At 30.8% G+C, this 25,360-nt stretch overlaps 1 protein-coding gene across 1 annotated transcript; it reads right to left on the bottom strand.

Annotated features, from left to right (window-relative positions):
• Window positions 1–397: 397 nt before the first annotated feature.
• Window positions 398–21,302, bottom strand: LOC129917294 (mitochondrial folate transporter/carrier). Its single transcript, XM_055997681.1, has 6 exons — window positions 20,926–21,302; window positions 6,730–6,883; window positions 6,407–6,659; window positions 6,239–6,352; window positions 3,735–3,880; window positions 398–681 (listed from the first exon to the last, which is right to left on the bottom strand). Exons 1-6 carry the CDS (start codon window positions 21,068–21,070, stop codon window positions 531–533), a joined length of 963 nt encoding a protein of 320 aa, XP_055853656.1. The 5' UTR covers window positions 21,071–21,302; the 3' UTR covers window positions 398–530.
• Between the last annotated feature and the right edge of the window lie 4,058 nt (window positions 21,303–25,360).

The raw sequence follows: 25,360 nt of genomic DNA, 5'->3' as shown, positions 1-25,360 counted from the left end.
CTTATTCTGAAATTTGTTTAAAATTAAAAAAAAAAAAAAAAAAATTTAGCAGACAAAATTACATGCATTGTAAATCCCACGCGAAGCGGAACAAAACTAAGCATTCGTTGGACTTCCAAAAACTTATACATATCAATGCAAATGTTTCCGAAACGTAAAATAAAAATTGGCTTCGCCAAAAATACATCTCATAAGTGTATTTCCTGTTTCAATAAAATTAACGAGACGTTTTTAAAATTAGCTTGACTGTTTTTTACAATTTCATTTTTATTCAACACTTTGAAAATTAATTTTTTAATTTTTATCTTAAAATTATTGTGCAAATCTTTTCTTCAATTTCTTTTATTTTACACAGCAAGTCTCTTTGGTGGCTGATTTTTTTTTTAAGGAACACAAATTTAAGCGATACAAAAATTGTATTTAAATACATTCTAGGTATATGAACAACTTAAAATAAAATTACTGGCGTTTTACACCTTTATATGTACTTAGAATAAATACAATCAAATCAATCGACGTTCAACGTCTCCTTATGCACTATTTTTCTTCTCTCTCACTTTCCTTTGATCCAACATAAATCTGGAAACTTTTTCATAAACTAAAAATGTGATCATTGTTGCTGGTATAACTCGAGTTAGACTGGGTCCTAAACCTTTATAAAATCCACGGCATCCTTCAAATCTGTAATAAATTTAATAAAAAAAATAACAAAAAATCGTTAAAACAATCTCAATTATTTTTAAAACCAAATAAAAATATTGCTTACCTTTTCTTAGCAAAGAGATTCTGCATCATGAATATTTATTTTATTTTTTACTTTTATCTTAAACATCAGCTGTTGTGTAGTTTCAAAAAATTCAGAGAAGCACTCAAAAACATTACCAAACAATTAGAAAAGAAAATATTAAATAAAAAAAAAAAACAAAACAAAAGAGTCGCTTCAAGAGTTGATATTTTGTATTTTAATTATTTCATTTAATTTTTTTCGTTTTTACCTTTTTTTTTTTAATGTGTACGAAATTACAAAGTCTTATAACAGATTTACAAAAAAAAAATATATATATAATGAAGAATCTTTTTGCCAAAAACAAGGTGTTCTTAAGAATTAAAAATAGGACATTTTTGAAAAATAGTTGTTTTCAGTTTGAAAGTATATTTTAAATCTTTAAATATTTAACTTGAAATTTTTTTTGTAGTTTTTATAACTTAATGTTGATTTGAATTTTTTTTTGCATAATAGATGGCATGAAACAGATGAATAGAGGCATGTGAAGGTAAACGAATTGTCTATTAAAGGTTTAAGAACTTTTAGTTCATCAGTAATTGTGTTTCATCTACAAACTACTGTTTCAAGTGCAATGCATTTGCACACTGTTGGCTTGTCTCGAGTCAAACTCACTAATTATGGCTGTTATGAATTAAAGGATTCAGGATTCTGAAATTTCAGACTGCTCATAAGTAATATCTACCACTTAAATGGCATTTCACAAAAATTTGCTTAAGTTTTATTTTCAAAAACTTGAAACACATATTTTTAATTCGTCTCTTCCTAAGAAAACAAATTCTGTATCCGTTTCTGATAGAATTTGGCAACTCATTTAGCTTTCGTTTATATTAACAATACTTGTGACAAGAGGTTATTTTGAAATACTTAGGTTTTGCTTCTTTAGAACCCTCAATCTGCGATGAGAACATTAAAGAGGTCAGCAAACTTCTGTTTCTAGATAATTGCTAGACGCAAATTGAAGAAGCTTCTACTGTCAAAGCTTGCTACATCAACTACATCAGTGACCTCAAAGATCAATACTTGAGTCCGATTAAACCACGTGTAATACTTTTTATGGTCTATATAGTACAAATGTTCTAAAAACTGCTTCGAGAAAACCAATAGAATGCACCTATTAAGATTTAAAGTCTTTGATGTAGTATGCTGTGAAACAGGCCCATGATCTGTGTGGAAATGGATCTAATGGATGTATTAAAATTTCCGGGGTCCCAATAAATAGCTTGATACAATCGAGTGCGGAACATTTAAACAAACTATGTGATGCCAGAGACAACTCTTGCAAATCGCTGCTATCTTCTCTAGAGAAGGCAATTGACCAGCAAAGCCTTCCTTTGAGCTACTAAAATGTCCTTATACAAGTGGTTTTCATATTTGCCTCGTACTAGCGACTCCTAAACGGCCACTTCTCGATTTGACTTCCAACTTTGGTGACTTAACGAACTCACAAGACCGATAAACAAATAGTCTTGCCAAGGGGTTGTTATTTCTTCAAGTGTTACAGAACCAATTACAATACATACTAGCTAAGTACTCTGCAAGAAGTAATTGTGGAGGAAAATAATGAGTTTTTTTTACCCTGCCTTAAATTAAGTCAATCTGATTAGGATGAATCCTATGCAAGAGATGAAAGTTACAAAGTTGAAGTAATCTTAAAACCGGCAATCGTTTACCTTACAATAATTTAGTTTTGTGTTTTTTAAGGCCTTTCTTGACACTAAGTATTTTTTTTTTTTTTTTGTTATTTTGAACACAAGCCAAGTCTATTTGTATTTTATCTCATTTTCGATGGTGTTCGACGATGATGGCAGCTGATATGAAATTATTTTTATTTTTTTTTTGTAGGTTTTATTATATTTAAAGAAAAAAAAAAAATTAGCAAAGAAATAATTTCCAAAACACTTTCACATAGAGTAGAGATACAATACATTCATAATTTTTGCTTAAAAATTATCATAAAAATAAATTTTAAGTCAGTTTTTTTCTTAGTTTTTGTTTTGTTTACATACTTCAAAAAGTGTGCGTTTGTGCTTTTTATTCTGTTTGTCAATTTCTATTATTTTTTTTTTCCTTCTTACACAAAATAAAAATATAAACACAAAAATACATTTTCTCTACTTCACTTTTTTTTTGTAAAAATGATCAACATTTATATAAAAAAAAAAAACAAATAAATGTATCGTTTTTTTTTTAATAACGAAACAAAAATATAAAGATTCTATTATTTTTTTTTCGGCTATTTCTTTTATCATTTTCTTGTTTAAATAAATTAATAATTAATTTAATAACTTAAACGACTAAATGGATTTTGTGGTGTGTATTTTGAATTTGAGAGATGATGGATGATTTGAACGGACAAAAAGATTGAACTTCTTAAAAATCTAATATTCAAGAACTATTTTAAAAATTATTAAATTAAAAAAAAAAAATAGAAGCATAGTGGATGGAATAGAAAAATATTTATAATAACAATAATACAAAAAAATTCTAAGCTAAGTAAATTTTATCTTTTTGTTGAAATTTACTTATTCTTTCTCATTTTTTTTTTCTTATTTTCTTTGTCTTACTTTTTTATTCATGGTTTTTTTTTTTTTTTTGTTTTTGTTTTCTCTTATCTCTTCGTTTTTTTGTTTTTATTTTCTTTATCGCCTTTTAAAGAATAATTATGTATTAAATATTCTTCTATTAAGTAAACATTTATATACTCCTATTTAATATTAATTTTTTAGAAAAAAAAAAAAATTGTGCCTTTTTGTCATTTATGTGCTGCTTAAGTTAAAATAGGGATTTTTTGTTTAAATACTATTTAGAAACATGATATACTTTTTTTTTGTTGTATAAAATTTAGTTTGTCAATTTTTCCCAAATAAGCATAACCAAACAGATATTTGGTGTGACATGAACTAAATATGGGAATAGTCCCTTATAAAAACCACCCATACGTTCGTACCTCCATGTTATTTTAACACAATCCCATGTTCCTTTGTAATTGTGATGATGATCTTGGAGTCGAGCTCGTATCACTTGATACGGATATGTTGCTGCGGCAGCAATTAGCTTAGAAACAGCAGCGAATGCTAAATACTCTGACGTGGCCTGAAAATTATAAAAGAAAAAAACAATTAAATATTACTCTGATTAGAATTTTATTGAATTATATTACGAAAAACAAAATGATAATAGCCAAGCCCCTTTTAATTGTTCTATAATAACAAATTAATGACGCAAATGAGTACAAAGTCATATATAAATATTAGACTAAGGTTTCTCATAAACATGTTTACTACATTGCAACAAATTTGTTTTAATAGTTTTTCCTGTAATAAAAATGTGTATCAATTTCCTTCGCTGTTTAGTGTAAAGATAGAAAAGATAAATTTAGGTTGTCAACAATAATAGGTGTTTTTTTCCATTCCAAAATTAATATTGACCAATCTTATTTGCTAATTGATATACCAAATAAGTAGCTTTATTTATTGTTTGCGTTATCAAAATTAGAAAAGAGTTAAAAATAGATATCTGGTCATGGTTAAGATATTTGTTTAATTACCAAGCACAAAGAAGTAAAGTTGCGTTTTCATGATTATGAAGGATTTTTGGGGTTCATTGTACGTAAACAAAAAAGTACCGTTAACTGAGGTTACTTTGTGGCAAATTTTAATATTTTTTGCAAATAAAGAGTTTTTGCCACACGTGCGTTTGGTATCAGACATTGCATTGCAGCTGCAAATTATTTCTGGCTTATTGCAGAATCTGCATGTACCACTCTTTGGCCCGTGAAAAAAAAACCTATATTCTTTCGTTATTTATTTATTCTACTATTCAACATTCAACTTAACAGTTTTGTACTCGGAGGACACCGGAATCATCGGCTGCTCTCATCGAGCTAAGAGACGTTCAGGTTCACAGCAATTTTGTTTTTGATGTGGGAAAAGAGGACATGACTAACAAACAAATGAGGAAGTAATAAACAAACATTTTGTTCGCCGCCTTGGCCAGAACTTTACTGTTGATGGCAGCATTTTCAAATAAGTTAAAGAGTTTACCTATCTCCGAGTACATTAGGAACTCCAAACAAGCAATGCTACTACAACGAATATTTTGGCGAGGAAGGAAAAGAAAAGGGAAGAACGAACGAAATCTACCAAACTCAAATGGTTGGAAACGTTAAATCCAAGATGGTTTTGTAGGTTTTCGAAGGCAAAGAAGAGCGAATTTTCTTATCAAAGCAATGCGGATGCTGTAGCACATGGCAAAGACATTTGGAACAGCAATCTAGAAAACAATAATATAAAAACTTAACGTGTTTGAAAACGTTGGCTAATGAACGAACCTATAACCAACTTTTTAAGACATGTTGTGTATCGAAACACTCATATTTGCCCTTGTTACAGGAATTTTTAGACAGGAAGGTTGAGCCACTGTGAGCGGTCGCGCACTTTTGCTTGTTTTTGCGTTTATCTCGATATTACATTTTTGACCTAGTACCTTCAAGATCTCGGTAACTCCGATTGCTTTCAAAACTTAGATTTAAAACACGACAATTTTCTTTGAGTTAAAAAATAAAAATATACCGGCCAACAGTTTTCAGTTTATTAATTAAGAAAAGTGATATTTTGGTACGCGAGGATGGCCAGACATCTTAATAGACAGAAGAAGAAAAAAAGGTATGTTGTAGAAAGCTTTTAAATGAAACAAAAATGGAGCACATCAAAATAAACAACATTTCTAATCTGTTCTGTGAAGTTAAGTTGCTCGCTTAGAGCGATTGTTTCAACGAGGTTGTGTTTCAATTTTTCTTACAAGGTTATTGCAAACTGACGTAGAGGCTTACAAAAAATATATTAGACGGTGTCATAGAGAAAGATAGACATTTCAACATGATTCTGATGCTTTAAAGGAGTGAAGGGGAGAATAATAAAATTGATCACTACGCTTAACGTAATGCCACAATCACAAAAGTATGTGGTGCAAAACATAACAAAACTAAGTCCAACCTAGTGCTCCAAAAAAGTGTAATAATCTAACACTTTAATCATTACATTTTTTATACTATCTACTTGACAACAATGAACAATATTTTCGCAATTAACTTTGTCACTTCCAGGTTTTGTGATAAGATATTTTTTTTTTAATTTGCGATGACAATGTGAGTGCAATTTCCGTTTATATATAAAAAAAAAAAATATTAATTAAAATGGTTCATTGTTATCTTAAAAGAACACATTGTTGTCAAGTAATAAAATTAAATTTAATATTAAGGTATCTTATCTCCGCAGGGGGTATTTTTGTAAAGTAACAAACTGATTATTTAATTTTTATAGAAAATGTGGTAAAAACATCAATAGAATAATAGATTCGATTTAAATTATTTTATACATAAGATTATTACTTAAAATGAAAACTGAAAGACTTGGCTTATTAATTTTGATACTCTTCAATAGCTGTACTTACCAACTTAGTATCAATTGGCAATTTTCTGTGCTCATTATAGGAATTTTTCATTTCTTCATAAGTCATAAATTGCAATGCACCATGTGAAACACCCAACATACTTGGGAAGAAGCCCTAAATTAGAAATAAACATTAGATAAATCTTAATTATTTCAAATTCAATCTCACCTTATACAATCCACGAACACCTTCCTGTTTGTAAATTTGTCCCAAAGCATGAACCATACCACGGTATACGTCCGATTTTGGTGCATTTGCTACATTTTCATATTGCAAACAGAGTCGGGTTTTTACAACCCAAATCGGGTTTGTCAATAGCAGTGTCAAGACACCAGCTTCTGATGCTGCTAACATATGAAGACCAGGACCAAGTGGCGTGGTTGCATCGCCTCCTTGAATGTATGTCTTAATGCTATTATAGCTGCAGATAACAAATAAATAAAAATAGTGTTAATAGAAAACAATGATTAAAAATAAATGATTTAACTTACAACAAAAAATAGAATCCCCAAGCACTTCCGGAACCCCAAACATTAGGCGTAACACCTTTGTACAAACCACGGAATCCCTCTTGACGAAAGATTGTGGTAAAAGCACTACCCAAGCCTCTGTATTGTGGAACTGCTGCAGTACGCCCATCATTTACTATAAAGAAAGTAAAAAAAAAAAATGTATATTTAAACCAGGAAGTCTAGAATTCAACAAACAAAAAATAATGTTTTTCGAACTATGTGATAGCCATGGCCTCTTTTATTAAGTTTTGTTTTCAATTTTTTAAACAAAACATACAAAAATACAGATAATAAAACTAAAGATTACACATACTCAATAATATTATGTTGAATCAGTTAATGGAAGATTCCATAAATTTTGCTGAGCAAACAAAACAAATCCAACGTTCAATAATATCGGATAAAACGCGAATAAACTACTTATTTATTTTTCTCGTGACTAGCCAGGCAATGATCAAACGGAAAAGGGGGCCCGTCACGTTGAGTGTTTGTTTGTTTGTTTTTTTCATTTTTTAATATAGCCGGCTATCATGTAGGCATGAATGGAAAATTTCGTAATACATAAATGAATCACCCTTGTTGTATAAGAAATATATTTTTATTTCCTAATAGGCCTCTTATGTCTTGTTTAGAAATCAGTGTTTTTCCAATTTAAGCAATTTCTTCTTTTGTAATTAAAAAAAAATATTGCAATGCAAAGGGTAGTCCCAGAATAAGGTTATCAATAGGAATTAACGTCTTTTGGTTATTAACAAAGATGAGAGAAGTTAACCTTAATTGAACTGTATATGTATAGAATGCACCTTTTGTGCACTCAATACCCTCCAAAATATTAGGAGCGCAATCTACAGAGTACAGAATACTTTCGTCATCAAAAGACTAAAGTTGAAAAAAAAAACAAGTTGATGAAGCTTGATGGTATATTTGCAAAGCTCTTGCAAATAACACCCACGCCAGGGACGAACAGAGAGTGTTTTCCGCCGAAGAGGGAAAAATATCAATTTAAAAGTTTTTCCCCAAGCAAATGATGCCATTTCATTTCGTAGGAAAATTTCGGCCGAAGAAAATCTAAAAAAAAATGCTCTTACGACTAAAAAAAGAATTTTAAAAAATAGCACCACACGTTTGTGTAATGCCAAGCTCATGGCCAAGTTTTAGTTCGAGTAGTGGAGAAAAACGACGAAAAAAACTTTAAATGGATGTCAAATAATGTGTCCAAAATAAAAACGTATTACCCAAATATAAATAGACTACCTACACTGATCTAAATTTTGGTGGTGAAATAGATTTGATTTGACAATAGCTATTTATGATATAAAAAAAAATGCAAGAACTTAAAAATTAAATTATATACTAGGCCAGTCATTATGTCGGAAAAACGGATTAGAAATGCAAAATGACCGAGAAAGCTAAATTTTGGATATGTTGTAGGGGATGCTTAAAAAAGCTTAACTTGAAGTTTTCGACCAAGATTTCCTATGAGCTTTTTCCGCAATAACTTTTTTGACAATAACTCAGCTTCGAGATACGAAAATTTTACAAGGAACTTTTTTTAGCTTTTACCATGTTCTACAATTCATGCATACACATTTTTTGCGTATCATGTACCGTTTTCGAGATATCGACCAAAAAAGTCAAAAATTTACGATATGCGATTTGTTTTTTGACATTATCTAGTTTTTGGTGTTGAATATCCAAAAAAATATTAAAATCAAATTTGTAGACCCTGTTCAGACCTACAATTTCGTATTTTTATTGCATCCCCTTCAACATATCCAAAATTTAGCTTTCTCGGCCATTTTGCATTTCCAAATGTATATAATGACTGGACTATACTGGATGTTCAAAAACTAAAAACAAAAGTACATAATTATCTAAAGTTTTTTTTTTGTTGTTATATTATTGTATATATTTTTTTCATGAGAATTTAAGGCGACGATATTTGTGCTTGTGTGACTCTGATGAGTCAAGTCATTAAACTTTTATCCGGCTATATATTGTTTTGATGATTGTCACGTGAGTAAACACACAAGTTATAACCGCTATGGCCTTAAGGTTCTTTGTTTTGGAATTTCTGATAGAATAAGCATTTCATTTACGCAAAACAATTTTGTTGTTGTTGACAGACGTTTTTCTTCATTTTTTTTTTTTTTTTTTGTTTGTTATTTAATAATTTTTAATCGTACTTAGTAACTGCAGATTTATTTTGTTGTTGTTTTGTAAAATTGAGGTATCTTGTTATTGTTCTATTTTTTTTTTTTTTTTTTTTTTTGTATTGAATACCTACTTGTTTACTTTGAAACAGAAAAAATTACATTTCATATTTATTGTAATAAAGAAAATTAATCTCAGGGACTTAGGTATACAAACTGAAATTAGTTTTCTAGTTCCGCAATTTCAAATATCGTCGCTCTCATGAGAAAACCTCGTAACTCCCAAAATCAAAATTTTACAGGAGAGACGAAAGAGTAAACAAACAACAGAGTAGTTGGGAAGAAACGAGCTGTGCAAAATTTGAATTTAAGTCTATTTAAAGTTTTCGGAATGACCCCAAATTTTCTGGGTTGCTCCGCTGACATATTTTCTAAAGAATGGCATTCAAAAGTCATTTTTGAAAAAAAGTGGAGTTACGAGGTTTTCTCATGAGACCGACGATATCTAACTTTCGCAACTAAACCCGCCACTTTAATGTTTGAAAGAAAGGGTTTGAGTTGTCTTATTTGCAAGCAGCCACAAAAGATTTTGAACTCCAGAAACCATTCGAGTTCCTGAAGTCTTGGGTCACTAAGGATATTGATTCTTTAAGTGACAGATGTTGACCCCTGTGGGACGTCGAAAGGTGTTTTATTTGTCTTTAAAAATGTGAACAAAAACAAATCAATATAAAATTCCGACAAGTTAAAATCAAATAGAATTATTTTTTCTTTTTACAATCTTTCTATGATTGGATTTATTGCTTTTATTTCCTTGATTCAATTGTAACTCGTATAATTATGTGTTGCAAACTTGCAATAAATACTTCAATTAACACCTTATAAAGGGCTGATTGTGTTTGCTTATAATATCTGTTGTGTAAGATTGCCTATTTGTAATTTATAAGAATGTTGACTCATTTTATGTAACTTGGGTCAATTTTATTATAAACTGTTTTTTTCAATAACTGATAGTGTATTACAATAATATCATATAACAACTACCTATTAATCAAAAAATGAGTAAAGTCGAAAGGTAATTATTTGATTTGAGGAGAGAAATAATTTGAAATGTAAGCCTAAAATGATTCAAATCTCCCCAAAAGAAAACAAATCATCTAAATAACATGGAAAATTACATAAGAAAACTTACAGAGAAAACTAATTTAGAATTTTCTGAATATCAGTTGTTGACATTTTCAGTTGCGCTAGTTAGATGTGTGAAAATGGAATAAACCGAATAGCAACAAACTTTTCTTAGAATAAAATTAATAATGATGTAATAAGCAAGTAATAGAGATAGTACCCAGTGTATAGATGAATGTATCACAAAACAGACACGCGCCGCAAAATCAAACGAACAGTCTAGAAAAGTATTGATAAGATCACTTGCACTTTGATTTTAGTCTTATTACGTTATATTTATTAATGGTTATTAAGTGGTTCTAATATATTGAGAGGGTGCTGAATAACTATTTGAATATAACTTGAAAGGTTTTTGTTTATTAATTCTTGTTTCTGCACGATGTGCGTCAGAGCGTATAATGTCACACCTAAAGGGACATGTTTTCTAAATTAGCACAAAATCATAATGGCAAACAAACTTTGTGTTATGGAAATGCTTATCTAACATTTCTAATTGAATTAATTTGTAAATATTGATTTTGGATTCATTGTGATATATTTTTAATGACTTTCAGCATTATGTCATTTGTAATTTTATCTCTCAAACCTTTGAATTAATTAAACATTCAAAACAGAAAAAATATAAATATTGCCATTTTAAAGAAGTTTGTTTACTTTTTTATTGGCGTCAAAAAAAATGTCAAATATTTTAATGTTTTTTTTTTTCTTTTGTTTGAACAAGTTTAATAAACAATTAATGACATTCAAGCAAGCACATTATTTGAATTGATTGCAAGTTGTTCAACTTGTTTTTTTTTTCATGAATAAAAAATTCAAGAAAGAACATTTCAAGAGATGAGAATTTAGGGTAATCCTCTTTTGTTAATGGCTTTAGAAGACATGTACGGGGAGAAAGGAAATCATAAAACGTGAAATTAATAAATTTGTTTGTTTAATAACTTTCCATAGATAATGCCCCTTATCGTGTCACACGCTTCTAGTTCAAGGTTGATAAAATCCAACAAGCTATTGGCTTTTATATAATAAAAACAAAAACGTTACTGACAAGTTTTTCTTTTCTTGTTTATCAATAAATAAAAAGACATATTTCTCAGACAGAAAAAAAAAAGAACAAGATTAAAGCTACTTTATTTGGTTTTATCCGGATCGGGCCCAAGCCCAAGGTTGATTGTACGCTGTGGCCAAAGTCTTGTCTAAATTCAATAAAATGTTTGAATTATTAATTTAAGTTAGTACTTAAGTTAAAGAAAAATTGCCATTTAAACGTGTTCCACTAACATCGATCGAAATGTGCAAAGATAAAAAGATTAAGATGATTGAAAGGAAGTCTGGAATATGTTTTTTTTAAACATTTTAAGGCACTCGAATAAAGATAAGTTTTTGCAAAATGTAATCTAATCATATTTTTTTTTGTATTAAAAGTCAATAAAACATGATTCAACACATATTGATTATAAATTTTAGAAACCTTGTAATTTAAAATGATTAAATAATGTTGATACTCTTTGCTTAGTATTAAAAGTATTTTTAATCGAGGCATTTTGTGTTTACGAATTGATAAGACAAAGAAATGTGTTATACAAGTATGTATAATGTTATATTAATGTCGTTTTCGATTGGCAGTCCGGAAGCGTCCGGAATCATTCAGAAGACTTCTGAAAGTGTTTTATTCGCACAAAAATGACAGACAGAATGCTTCTTAGAAGCGAAATTCTCTTCTCGATTTAAAATCAGAAGCACTAATACATGAACACTAAAATGTCAACAAAAAAATACTCAATCATTCTTTTTTTGTTGTCATTCAAAAATTTATTATTTAATGAAATTAAAATTAATTAGAAAGTTAAAATGGGTACCTTAATGCAATGATATATTTTTTTAACCATTTTCTTCTTCATCGTCGTCTTCAGATTTATAATTTTTCATAATTTTTTCGTTTGGAAGAAAAAAAATAAAATTTATTTGACATTTGAAATTTCACAAACACAAAAAAAAAACAGAATTGAGTGGAAGCGATTCAAACTGTTTTATTGGATTTCAGAATGAGTGAATCCTTGAGTGAAACCAATCGAAAACGACATAAGTTCTTATGACTATCGTAAGTAGGAAAAATTGTTTGTTTGGAGAAAATTTTCGTTCCATATTACCAACCTTTCTCTTAGCTTAAAAGTTTGGTTAAATATGGAGCATGTGGCAATATATTTTTGGGACTCTGTAGGTAGGTAGGTAGAGATGGCGGTCAAAGCAAACCGTGCTCGATGACCCAATTAGCGCAGGATTCGCCGTTTTGATACCAAAACTCATGAAACCTGTGAGTGATAAATGGATTTATAAAACAAAAAACAAGTGTTAGGCCGTCCTAAATCCACTTTGTTGCATTGAGGAACGAGATCAAGTCTTTGATCTTTGATTCTGAGATGTTGTCTATGACATTAAAGAATTCACTCCCCAGAGAGAGTGCTCTATTCCTAGCGAGGGCAGGACATTGGAATAGAAAATGGAAGACCGTTTCTTTTTCTTGCTGGTCCAAGCAGCTGCGACAATAAGTATTGTACGATATACCCAACTTTGCTGCATGTTCCCCTATAGGCCAATGTCCTGTACACACCGCAACGATTCTGCTAATGTCTTTTCTGGGTCTGGAGATTAAATCTGGAGATTGTTGTAGGTGGGCCAGATTTTTCCAGATATGGTACAGCTAGTCAAACCGTGCCACCTATTATTAGCTTTTGTTAAATAGTTTGAGAAGATATTGCCCTTCATGACTCCTATTGGAATGTTAACTGCTTCCGCTAGCGACTCATGAATGGCCGATCCTTGCCTGGCCAGTTCATCCGCCTTTTCGTTGCCCTCAAAACCACTATGTCCTGGGATCCAGACAAGAGTGATTGTGAGGCTTTCGCTTAGCATTGAGAGTTGCTCTCTGCACTGCTGAACCAGTTTGGATGATGTCATGACCGAAGAAATTGCTTTTATAGCTGCCTGACTATCTGTTAGTATAGCTACATTCTGGGTTTGATTTAAATTTATTCTTATTAAATTGCAAGCTTCCTTAATTGCAAGCAATTCTGCTTGAAATACGCTTGCAAAATTTGGAAGTCGAAAGGATTTTGAAATATTAAGAGATTCCTGATAGACACCCGCGCCAACCCCACAGTCAATTTTTGAGCCATCAGTGAAAATGCAAGTGTCGAAGTCTCTCGTCACAATGCCCTCTTCCCTCTGTACTTAGCTTAGTAAAATTTTACACGTCTACAAGAAATAATATTATCTCTACAAACTATAATTTAAAAAAAAAATTGAATTGAAAAGAATTCTCATTAGCTATTCCATTATCCTGAAATACCTATAAATAAAAAATATTCAAGTTAATTTGGTACAAATAAATTCAGTGTCTGTGTAAGAAAATTCAAAACTTTGCTGTATTCATAGCTGTACAATGAAAAGTCGATTGTGCTGACCACAGCTGTCTATACACAATAAAACCATCAGCTGTGAACGACCTTGACCCAACAGAGACCATTTTGGTAAATTAATTTAAGTAGGTAGTTATGGTTGGCTGCCCTCTTCACTAATTATTTTCGCACAAGTGAATCACTCAACTCACTCAATATAATAAAGTTTTTCATAATATAGGTAATTTAAATCAAATCAATCACACTTTAGGTAGGTAGTTATAAAACATAAACAAATCAGCAAACAAAAAAATCGAATTTGTTGTTGTATAATTTTCTCTTCTATTTAAAAAAAAAAATGAAAGGTGTAACTCAACAAAACATATTTTTTCTTTCTTCATTGTTTTTTGTAGACGTCGCCAGTTTGTCTATATGTCTCTGTTTTGTCTGTATAAATATCTCATATGCATTGCGTCAGCTGCTATTTTATATTATGTATACATTACTGTCTATTGTATACCTATTCAATTGTGATTTTGTCAAGTATAGAGAGAAATTCGATTTTTTCTAAAATACAAAAACAAGTTTTGTATTGTTGTTGTACAGAGACAGATACATAAACACAATACAACTCGTTTAGAGCAGAAGCAGTAAGTAAAATATAGACCTTTGGACCGACGACAGAGAATGGCATTTCACGCGCAGTATGAATGATCCAGCTTTATGCTAAAATACATTTACTTACTATCAACAACAACAAAAAAACGGAACTACCTATATACTCTTTTGTGTGTGTCCGATTTGAACATAAAAGACAGATAGTGGAGAGGAAAAAAATGAAAAACAAAAAGAATTCCAAGGTCTTTCTATTGATTTTTTCTTGTCTGCATTTTTTCTCTCTACCTTTTAGAGGCAGCAAAACTAAAAACTTCAATGTCCAAGTTAATCGATTTAAAACAATGACCAGTTTCCAGTTTTAACAGGAAAACTAGGTACTCTCAGACTCAGAAGAAGAAAAATCACTGTAAATCTATAACAATCCGTTGTAGTTGTAATTAAAACCTGAGTCGGCTTGTCTGTCTGATTATCATGACCAGTGTTGCCATCAAATATTTCTTGAAATTGGAAGATTTCAAGTACTTTATGAAAAATCCAAAAAAAAACGGGGAATCAGTTTAAAAAAATAAAGGAAAACAAGATAAAGAAGCATTGCATTATTATTATCGACTTTGTTGATGTTTTGAGATTTAACCTGAAAGTCATATCGTAAATGGTAATCAAAAAAACAGTAATCGTTGACGTGGTTGTTCGTTTTTTGCTTCACGTAACTTTATCACTATCGTCCTTTCAAAGTTGTTTTCCACATCACAGTTTGTGAATTTTCAAAAATATTTGAATACAGGAATCAAATAGGTATCTGCATATGTAAAAAATTAAATTTAAAAAGTCGTGATAGCCTAGATCAGGTGTAAGATGGGGCGCAACCAAGTGGAAGGGGACCTCAATCAATTTGGCGTACGAAACTGGAAGCATTGAACTAAAGATAGAGCTGGCTGGCGAATCTTGTTGGTTGAGGCCCAAATTCACAACGGACATTTCAAGAAAATATTTTTATAAGCACTTTCTGATGTAATAATGAAATAAATATACATTGAAAATATACATTGCATTAAAAACGAATAGCTAAATGCTTAAAAACGAGACCTATTGAGTTATCGTCTAAGCGCTACCGTTTTGACAATATCTTTTTCATGATTATTGACTTACAGAAAGAATATTTCAAATCGTAAAAACAATATCGTCTTATTAAAATAATAGATTATTGCTTTTAAGTGAAGCAAGATTATCGTCAAAACCAAATAGTGAATGAAAAAGAGATTTAAACCAACAACAACTGTTAAAAAAATAGAAACGAAAAAATTTTAAAAGGTTTGAGTGAAGTACTGCTGGTTAAAGCAATCAGTTTGATGATAAGGACTTTTTTGGAGAACGTTTAAGCCCTGTTTAAGCCAGATACGATGTTTAATTATTTTAACTCGTTACTTTATTAAGTAAAGTATGGTACTGTACTAACCTTATGTAAAATTAAATTCATGAAGTCATAGAGGTTGTTTTGACCAGCAAATATTGATTGGTGTAAATTAGTCAAACTGTCGTTCTGTGATCTTTTTGCTCTATACCCAGTCTCTTTTTCAACTAATGTCGACTTTTCACGAGTCGATTTTAGCCGCACGATATATCGCACAGCTTAAGCCAACTAGGATTTTTCTATGGTGATTGTCACCTAGGGCTTAGTCACCTAGGGCTTACGTTCCAAAAGCTTCACCGCACGGCAAAAATCGACTCTCACGAGGTAAGACATTATTAGCCCTGTTCCATTGGGAGGTGGCAAAGTACTACTAGTAGTTTACTAGCTATTTTCAATGGAACGCACTTTAAACGAATTTAATACAAATCGTATCTACTTGGGAAGAAGAGCATGAGTAGATGACAGTACTAGATACTAGTAGTAAACTACCACCTCCAATGGAACAGGGCTATTGTAAAAAGAAACTTGTAAAATAAAAACCTTACACTTATAAAATATTGGTGATCTCTATTCTTTTTTCGAATTATATGAGCGGGATCATTTTTGCATTCCAACAGCCCCTACAAAATTACATCTTTTTAATTTGATATAATGAGGTTTTAGTGAGTTAGAAAATTTTGAAAAATAATAAATCTTTTTTATAACTTTTTTAACTTTGATCTCGAATATCTTTCAAATGGTTAGGCTAGATTAATGAAAAAAGTATATATAACACCTTTTTTGTGATCCAATTTGTAGAGCGTTCAATTTTCTACAAGAATATGTAAAGAAATTTGCTTAAAAGTCGATCTTCTTTCTTCTTCCTTTTTCTCGGCGCTGTTATGATCTCGATGTCGAGGGGATCATAACCTTCCCACGTTACTGCTTCACACTAGTGATCCGCCTGTGGGGTTCGCCGGGTTGACCTCAGAAATCGGCGGCAAGCCTCCCGGTTTTGTATTGTTCCGTTTCTGAGGCCAACTGAATGCTGGTGTTTTTGCATTTGCTTGTACCAGGAGTTTTTAGGCCTACCTTTCTTTTTATTTCGTGTTGGAACCTTATATGATAGTACCTGGGTGACCGAGCTTTGCTCGGTATCCTTAAATGATATAACTTTCAGTGAAAAAAGTCAAATGTAAACAATTTTTTGGAGTAGGTTTGAGTTTGCAATGACCAGTTTTTTCGCGGGTTACAAAACACCACATTCCCACTTTATAATCCAGTTTATTTAAGTTGGAATATACGATCAGCAATGAATAGAAGGGTAACAGGAATCTGCATTATCGAAAATGTTACAGCAATGAGATCCCTTTTTGTTCAAATTTTCATTTACAGGTCAGAAAGTTTTGGATGGTGAATATAAAGTTAATCTTTTTTCAAGTTTAGCCTTGTCGGCAAAGCTTAGTATGAAGAAATACTATTTTTATCCCTGTCTCTGTTTTGTTCTGTAGCAGTGGATGCTTTGCTTTATTTCTTTTTTTTCTTTCTTATACAGGGTGTCCCAAAAGTAATGGATCAAACGAAATATGCTGATTGTGGAACTTAAGGGCTCTCAGAATTTGGAACCTTGTTCATAGTGATACCAAATCAACAAATTACTTCAAAGTTTGAATACATGATCAAAAAGTCATGAAGTAACAAAATGAAAAAGAATAATGCGTAAAACATGGAACCATCCCTCAAAATTTTATTGAAATCGTTCCAAATACTTCCAAAATGTTGTATTTGCCTAGAGGACCAAACCATCAAAATTTCATCGAAATCTTTAAAGTTGTTACCAAAAAAAATTCGATGTTAAAAAAGTGGGCGTGGCAGTGGGCGGATTTTTCCCAAAAAAAAATTCCAAAACTTTTTACTCGCTTAGATAAACAAACCCTGAAAATGTTATCGATCTCGTTAGAGCCGTTACCGAAAAAACTTATATGTTAAAAAAGTGGGCGTGGCAGTGCGCGGATTTTTCAAAAAAAAAACTTCCAAAACATTTTACTCGCTTAGAGAAACAAACCCTGAAAATTTCATCGAAATCGTTAGAGCCGTTCCCGAAAAAACTTATATGTTAAAAAAGTGGGCGTGGCAGTGGGCGGATTTTTCCAAAAATACTTCCAAAACTTTTTATTCGCTTAGATAAACAAACCCTGAAAATTTCATCGAAATCGTTAGAGCCGTTCCCGAAAAAACTTATATGTTAAAAAAGTGGGCGTGGCAGTGGGCGGATTTTTCCAAAAATACTTCCAAATTTTTTTACTCGCTTAGATGAACAAACCCTGAAAATTTCATCAAAATCGTTAGAGCCGTTGCCGAAAAAACTTATATGTTAAAAAAGTGCGCGTGGCAGTGGGCAGATTTTTCCCAAAAAAAACTTCCAAACATTTTTACTCGCTTAGATAAACAAACCCTGAAAATTTCATCGAAATCGTTAGAGCCGTTGCCGAAAAAACTTATATGTTAAAAAAGTGGGCGTGGCAGTGGGCGGATTTTGTCCAAAAATACTTCCAAAACTTATTATTCGCTTAGATAAACAAACCCTGAAAATGTCATCGAAATCGTTAGAGCCGTTCCCGAAAAAACTTATATGTTAAAAAAGTGGGCGTGGCAGTGGGCGGATTTTTCCAAAAATACTTCCAAAACTTTTTATTCGCTTAGATAAACAAACCCTGAAAATTTCATCGAAATCGTTAGAGCCGTTCCCGAAAAAACTTATATGTTAAAAAAGTGGGCGTGGCAGTGGGCGGATTTTTCCAAAAATACTTCCAAAATTTTTTACTCGCTTAGATGAACACACCCTGAAAATTTCATCGAAATCGTTAGAGCCGTTTCCGAGATCCCAATTTTATATATATTTATATATATATATATATATATATAAACAATTTTAGCTCGTTTAAAGTTATAAGATTGCTTTTTTGACGGGGTTCTCAGGATTTTCCTTTGAACATGGCAATACCAACTGAGTCGGTCGTGTTCAATTTTTTGGGAGATGGTATTTTTAACATGAAGGCTTCCTCGGATCTTCGTACTTCTAATTCTATCAAGCTTTGCTTTGCTTAAAAGTCGATATATGTATGTATTAAAAAAATATATTTTTTTGACGTGATAATGTCTTATAAATCGATGAACCATGGCAGCCACCACAAAAAAAAGTGACGCCATTTTCTAGCGTTACACTCTCGCACTTTCGCAGTGCGGCAAAAAATTTAAATTCAAAATTAAAAATAAACTATTAGAGATACAAAAATCTCCTAAAGCTTATTTGAAAGATAATAATCTAAAGCCTAATCCAAATGAAGGATTTTTAAAAATTTCGTCATTTAATAGGGTAAACAGGGTTAAAACGGAAAGATTTGGGCTAAAATCTAAACGCGTGGTCGTAGAGAGTTGATTCTTTTTGTTATAGATAGAGGAGACTGATTTAAGGATAACTGCATTTAAGAAAAAAATTCTAAAAAATTCTGGAACTCCGCTATAACGTTTTGTTTGAACGTTGATCAGGTGTTGTGGGTATGACAAAATGTTGATTATGGGTAGGGGAAATTTTTTTTGACAATTCTAAAGGTGCCAGGTGAAAGATGAAGGAAAAAAAATTAGGCGTCTCATACGGATTTTTTTCCAACACTCTGCGTTTCGAAATATGAATTTTTGAAAAATACCTACACTAAAGTATTCTCGCACTGTGTCTTGTTTTTCACAGGCAATATCATCAAAAATAAATATAGAATTTGGTTTAGCCTCTTCAGGTGGTATAACATCACTGTTATTAGAAAAAGTAAAAAAACCCATATTTTTTATTGGTTTTATAACTTTACTTAAAAATGTATACTTTGGTTGATGTAGGAATTTAGAATATAAGTAAACATTTTCGAATTTTAACCCGTTGGGGTGTAGTACTAAGCTCATCATGACATTAGTTTTTCCACAGTTTGAAGGTCCAGTAATTAAACCTCTTATACTATTTGGAAATAATTCACTGTGTTTTTTCCTGACTTTGGAAGTTTTAGTAAATTCTACATTTTCCACTGGTAATCGGCATGCTTGTTTAACAAAACGCATTATGATGAAAACTAAACAATTTCCTATAAAATTGATGTATATATTTAAAAAAGTGTCATACAGCGTCGGGTCATTCTTTCGCTAACATATCTAAATATACTTAAAATGTTGGATTATTCAAAAAAATCAGGCATTCAATCCAATATAAGAAAGGGGGGAGGTTTATTAAACACATTAATAAACAAACTCCCAATTGAACTACATCTACCAGGTTATCAATACTGTGGACCCGGAACAAAACTAAAGGAACGTTTAGCTCGAGGAGATTCTGGGATTAATTTTCTTGATCTAGGCAACTTGCCGAAACATCGTAGTGGCTGCGATTTTTTTTATTATTTTTCTGATAACTGTCACCACCTACCCTATCTACCGTTTTCGTTTCGACGTTAACTTTTGGGACACCCTGTATATATATATTTTTAGCTAAGACAATAAGCTTTCAGATGGTGTAAAAATTTTTATAGATTGTTAAAAAAAATGGATTTAATAGCTTGAGAAGATAAATTTACATGTTTTCTTTGCTTTTTTTGATGAAAATGATTGTTTTAAATAAATTATTTTAATACTTTTTATTATTTATTTAGAAGAAATATTTGGCTTTTTAATGGTATAATTTTTTTTGTGAGCTTTTAAAATAAAAAAAAAATTAATATAATGAGAAAAGAAAAAAGTTATTTTTTTTTAGCTTTTTCTTGTAAATTATGATTGTTTGAAATAAATAAACCCTTCAAATGGCTCATTTTAAAAGCACACAACCTATTTTCTTACGACGTTATCACGTAAAATCATCGTCCGTAAACCGGCTTTACAGACAATCTCTTTTTTTTTTTTAGTAGGTAGTAGAAGATTATTGTAAAAATGTAAAATTGCGAAGCGGAGGACCTTCCCATTAATATAAAGAGCTTATATTTGGTGAGTATATTCTAAAGGTGTCTAGCAATCGATTTTTTTGGAGTGCAAAGTAAAAAAAAAATTTTAATTTTTAATTGACCCACCCTAATGCACATAATTCTATAAGGAAAAAGACCAGTTTTAAACACAAAATCGGGCAAACGTAAATAGCTCTAAAAAAAGTTAGAAATAAGATAAACCGGAGTTTCTGGCAACACTGATTCATGACAGAAGCTGTGCTCTGTGGCCTCGATAACCGTTCTCTTTGTTGTCTCTCGCAAGGTGCATTGCAACACTAGGAAATGTAACTGATTAATCAATTTGATTAATCTGAAATACAGTTGTGCAAAAAAATATGAAATTCCAAGCCACAAAATTAAGTTAAAAAAAAAAGAATTTAAAGAAAATTTGATTAAACTAACAAAAAAAAACTTACCAGCAAAACGAATTTTGATGAGATCCAACGGATGCAGCAACAAAGTGGACGTTACACCACCCGAAACGCCCGCAACCAAATGTTCATATTTGACGTGCGAGAACAAGTTGAATTTACCAACATTTTTCTGATTCATGACAGCCATTGTAATTGTGTTGTAATTTGATTAAATTTATTTAAAATGTATACTTTAAAATTCTAATTTAATTTCTTTTTCTTTAGGCGAAAAATTAAATTAATTGATTTTTTGACGAAGAGAGAAAACGAATTGATTGTATGAATAAAACGACGAAAGAAATTTCTTTGTATTACTGTTATTATAGTTTTTCTTATGTTTTATTGCAGTTTTTATGCATTTTTTTAGGTTATGTATTTTTTTTTTTTAAATTTATTTTATAGAGAAATCCTCTTTGGTTAATTAATTTTATGTGAAACTGGGTTATTTTTATTTAAATATTAAATTAAAATTTGTATTATTTAATAAATAAATCAAAGAAATTCGTTATTTTCCGAAATAATTGATGATGAGGATTTTTTACTGTCCGCAACTTTTTTAATGGCAATTGAAGAAATTGAGCACAAAATGTTTATTTCGTTTGTTAAGTTTTTATTTAAAAACATCTTCAATTGTTGGTATATTTATTTTGATGAAAATAATAATTAATTTCGAGAAAAATTCTTTTCGTCTTGATTTCTTTCAAAAGTTGAATTCCGAGGAAAAAGAAGTACGTTTTTTTGTCTTTCTCTTTGTAGTCGAATGATGACCGTCCGTCTGCTGTTGTTTTTTCCTTATGTAATTTTTTTTTATTGTTAGAAAATAAAATTAATTGAATTCTGTGTATAATTTATTCTAACTTTACACACAGCTGGATGATTATATTCTGATAGTTATTTAGAAAATGTTGAAACTTAAATAAGTTTTAATTTGTTTCCGAATATGAAAAGATGAAGTTGAAAAAATTGATTTTCTTTTCTTTGCAAAGGCGGCGGACAACACACACACGACACAACGATGTACTCTTCTCTCAACAACTAGTGAAATTGGAATGAGCTGTTAAAAAATTAGTAGAGGAAAGAAGATGGATGCATGTTGTTTTTTTTTTTTTTTTGACGACGGAAAAAGCTAGAAATTTTTTGCACGTGTTTTTCGTTAAGTTAACTGTCAAAACAAAATGGAATGTGCATTCGTTAAGTAGGGAAAAGTGATGCCAGTAATTTATTAAAAAAATGTTTATTGGTATAAAATTATATTTTATGTTAAATGTTTTTTTTTTCTATTTTGTTTTCTGTTATGATTAGGATGGTTTTATATCATGAAGTAAAAGTAAATGTCAAATTGGAAGTTTAAAGTTGGAAAAGTATTGTAACATTAGGTGTGTTTTTTTGTTTACCTATATAGATTTTGTGCATAAAAACGACATCGAGATACTTGAAATCAAAACGCTTATAACACAAGAACGACGCATTTTATGTTAATGGTCATGGTCTTAAAATGTAGCTAAAGCCCTAACTACGTTGGCTCAAAAAGTGAAAAAGTTCAAAAGTGAAAATTTTCAAACGCATTTTTGTATAGTTTTTCGGGCTGGAAAATTAAAACAAATGATGCAGAAAGCTTATTTTATGGTCTAAAAAACAATTTGTATACTCTTTTTCACAAAACAATTGCGCTAGCCAGAAAAAAAATATTTTTACTTTTGTACTTTTTCAAAAAGTGGTGTATGTAGTTAAGCCTTAAGAATATACAAATAATTTTTGGTTTTTTATTAAAAAAAAAATTTTCTCAATCCAACATGGATGCAATGGCCACATGAATAGTTTTGGTTTTTTGAGAAAAAAAAATTTTTGAATCCATGATGGTCAGTCAAAACAGACGTGCAGTTTTTTCCCTGCAGCAAAATAAAATAACACGGGCTCTTATGGGAGAAAAATCCATGCCAAGTTTCAACAAAAAATACAAAATACTTGCGATTTGGCATTACTGATATTGGCAGTTGACACAATCTATCATTTAAAAATTCAAATAACGTTGGTTTTGACTTTTGATTTTTTTAAAATTGAAGAACTAATTGAATTTATAAAAAAAAACAACCATCTTGTTATGTTTTAATAAATTCAATTATTCCTTCCATTTTAACCGCTTATAATACATTTTTATCATTTTCGTACAAAAAAATTATAAAAAATATCAATTTTTTTGACAGAAACTGGCATCAATATTTATAATAATTTAAAAAGTGATGCACATGTATTTTGAGTGCATGCACCGATGCGTGCAAATGTGCCGCACATCTGTTTTAGCCATCATGGATGCAATGACCATCATTGTATATATATTTCCATAGTACTATCATGAAGTGAAACGATCTTAGGAACTCTAGTGGTGACTTGAAAAAGCAGAATTTGTATGAAAAAAAACACACTGAGCGCCACCTCAAAAAAGTGGCGACATGAACTAATACTAAATTCGACTTCATGATAGTACTATAGAAATATATATACAATGATGACCATACACTACGGAGTTAAAAAAAAACCATGAGCACGGCACATTTTTGACAGACAGCTGCCAAAGTGTATGTACAGTGGTACCAAACATTTGTACGCATTTTAAAAATCCCGATGTCGTTTCTTTGCACAAAATCTATATAGATAAACAAAAAACACACCTATTATTAGTTGTTTTAAGGCTTGGCCACACCGGAGGGTATGCGGTATAGCGGTAACGATATTTGTACTAAAAAAATTCCACACCTGAACGTTGATGTGTCAGTTTGGAATTTTTTTCATACAAGTACCCTCACCGCTACCCGTACCGCTACCGCATACCCTCCAGTGTGGCCAAGCCTTTAATTTTAAAGCCTGGTACGCATATCGAGCTAAACTTTTGCTCTAATTGAAATTATCGAAAAAATTTAGCCAAGCTAGAATTTATCTGAGCATTTTATAGATAATTTGTATTTGAGCAAAAATTTAGCTCGAATTTGCGTAAAAGGCCTAATACTAGGTGTGTTTTTTATTACAACCGGACTTAACTGGACAAAAAAAAAAAACGCATTGGGGCTTAACCTGAAATCTTGGCAGAGCACTGTATATTGAATGTTACGAAAACACGCTTTCGAGTTTTTCTCGTATTATGTATGTTTTACAAAGAGATACAAAAATGTTAAATACATTTTAAGGCTTGGCCACACCGGAGGGTATGCGGTATAGCGGTAACGATATTTGTATTAAAAAAATTCCACACCCGAACGTTGATGTGTCAGTTTGGAATTTTTTCCATACAAATACCCGTACCGTTACCTGTACCTCTACCGCGTACCCTCCGGTGTGGCCAAGCCTTTATCATTCCAAACGTCAGTTTTCATGTTCTTTGTAAACAAATTCTCAACAATTTATGAAAAATTTAGTTTGGTAGCACAGATTTAAAACTGTTCAGAGAAATCTGCGGTCTAAACTACTAAGCCCACGGGGCTAAGTTGTTGTTGTATTTAACATGTAAATTGCTTAGACCCAACTGGGTTTTTTTGTCCAGTTAAGACCGGTGATTATAAAAAACACACCTAACAACAACTTATTGGTTTAGGAACTAAGCTCATTGAACGTGTAAAAATCTGTGCTACCAAATACATTTTTTTTGTTAGCTATCGGTACATTATATAAATTATGTATGTATACATATATATAAGTGTCAATTCTATCAATTCCCAAAAATACCACGATTTGGGAGAAAAAGAAAATTAATTCAATATACAGCCACAGACGAAAATCACGGGTTCCTGAGCTAATTCTAGGTTAAGTTTGTTTGTAATTTTGTATGTTTTTAAATAAATTCTTTTTTTTTTTTTTGCAAAACTTCACTTCATTTTTTTTTAATTTAATTTTATTCGAACAAGAAATAATAAAAGTTTAATTTTGTCTCAAACTTCTTTCCCATTTCTGTTACCGGTTTTTACCGTTTTTTTTTTATCAAAGAAGATTTTAATTATTTTTGAGTGTAATTTACTCTATTAAAAATGACTGCAATTTTTATAACAATAAAAATATTTCAATTAAAAAAAAAAAAAACAAATTAAGGACAACCTAAAAAAAAGTTATATGTGAATGATATAATTTTATTTATTTAGCTCGATCTGCGTACCAGGCTTTAGTCGTTATCAACGAGTCAAAATTTAAAACACGGAAATCCATGTTTAAAGTCGAGCACTAAATAAAAATTGACTTTGTTGTTAGTCTGCACATTCATTTATGGACACAAAATCAGATAACAAAAAGAAAGTTTGTTTTGGTTTTCAAAAAATTTGTTTATTTTCTGTCCAAAATGTTCAACACAAAAAAAGCTGACAAAAACAGATTTGAAAATCACTCTCAATTGAAAAAAAAAAATGAAAAATTTCGTTAATATTTATAGTCCAGTGCATTTATAATTTAACCCAGC

This window comes from Episyrphus balteatus, chromosome 1, assembly GCF_945859705.1.
Source record: "Episyrphus balteatus chromosome 1, idEpiBalt1.1, whole genome shotgun sequence".
Taxonomy (NCBI): Eukaryota; Metazoa; Arthropoda; class Insecta; order Diptera; family Syrphidae; genus Episyrphus; species Episyrphus balteatus.
The sequence above is the reverse complement of the archived record's forward strand: the minus strand, read 5'-3'. Positions and strand labels throughout refer to the sequence as shown.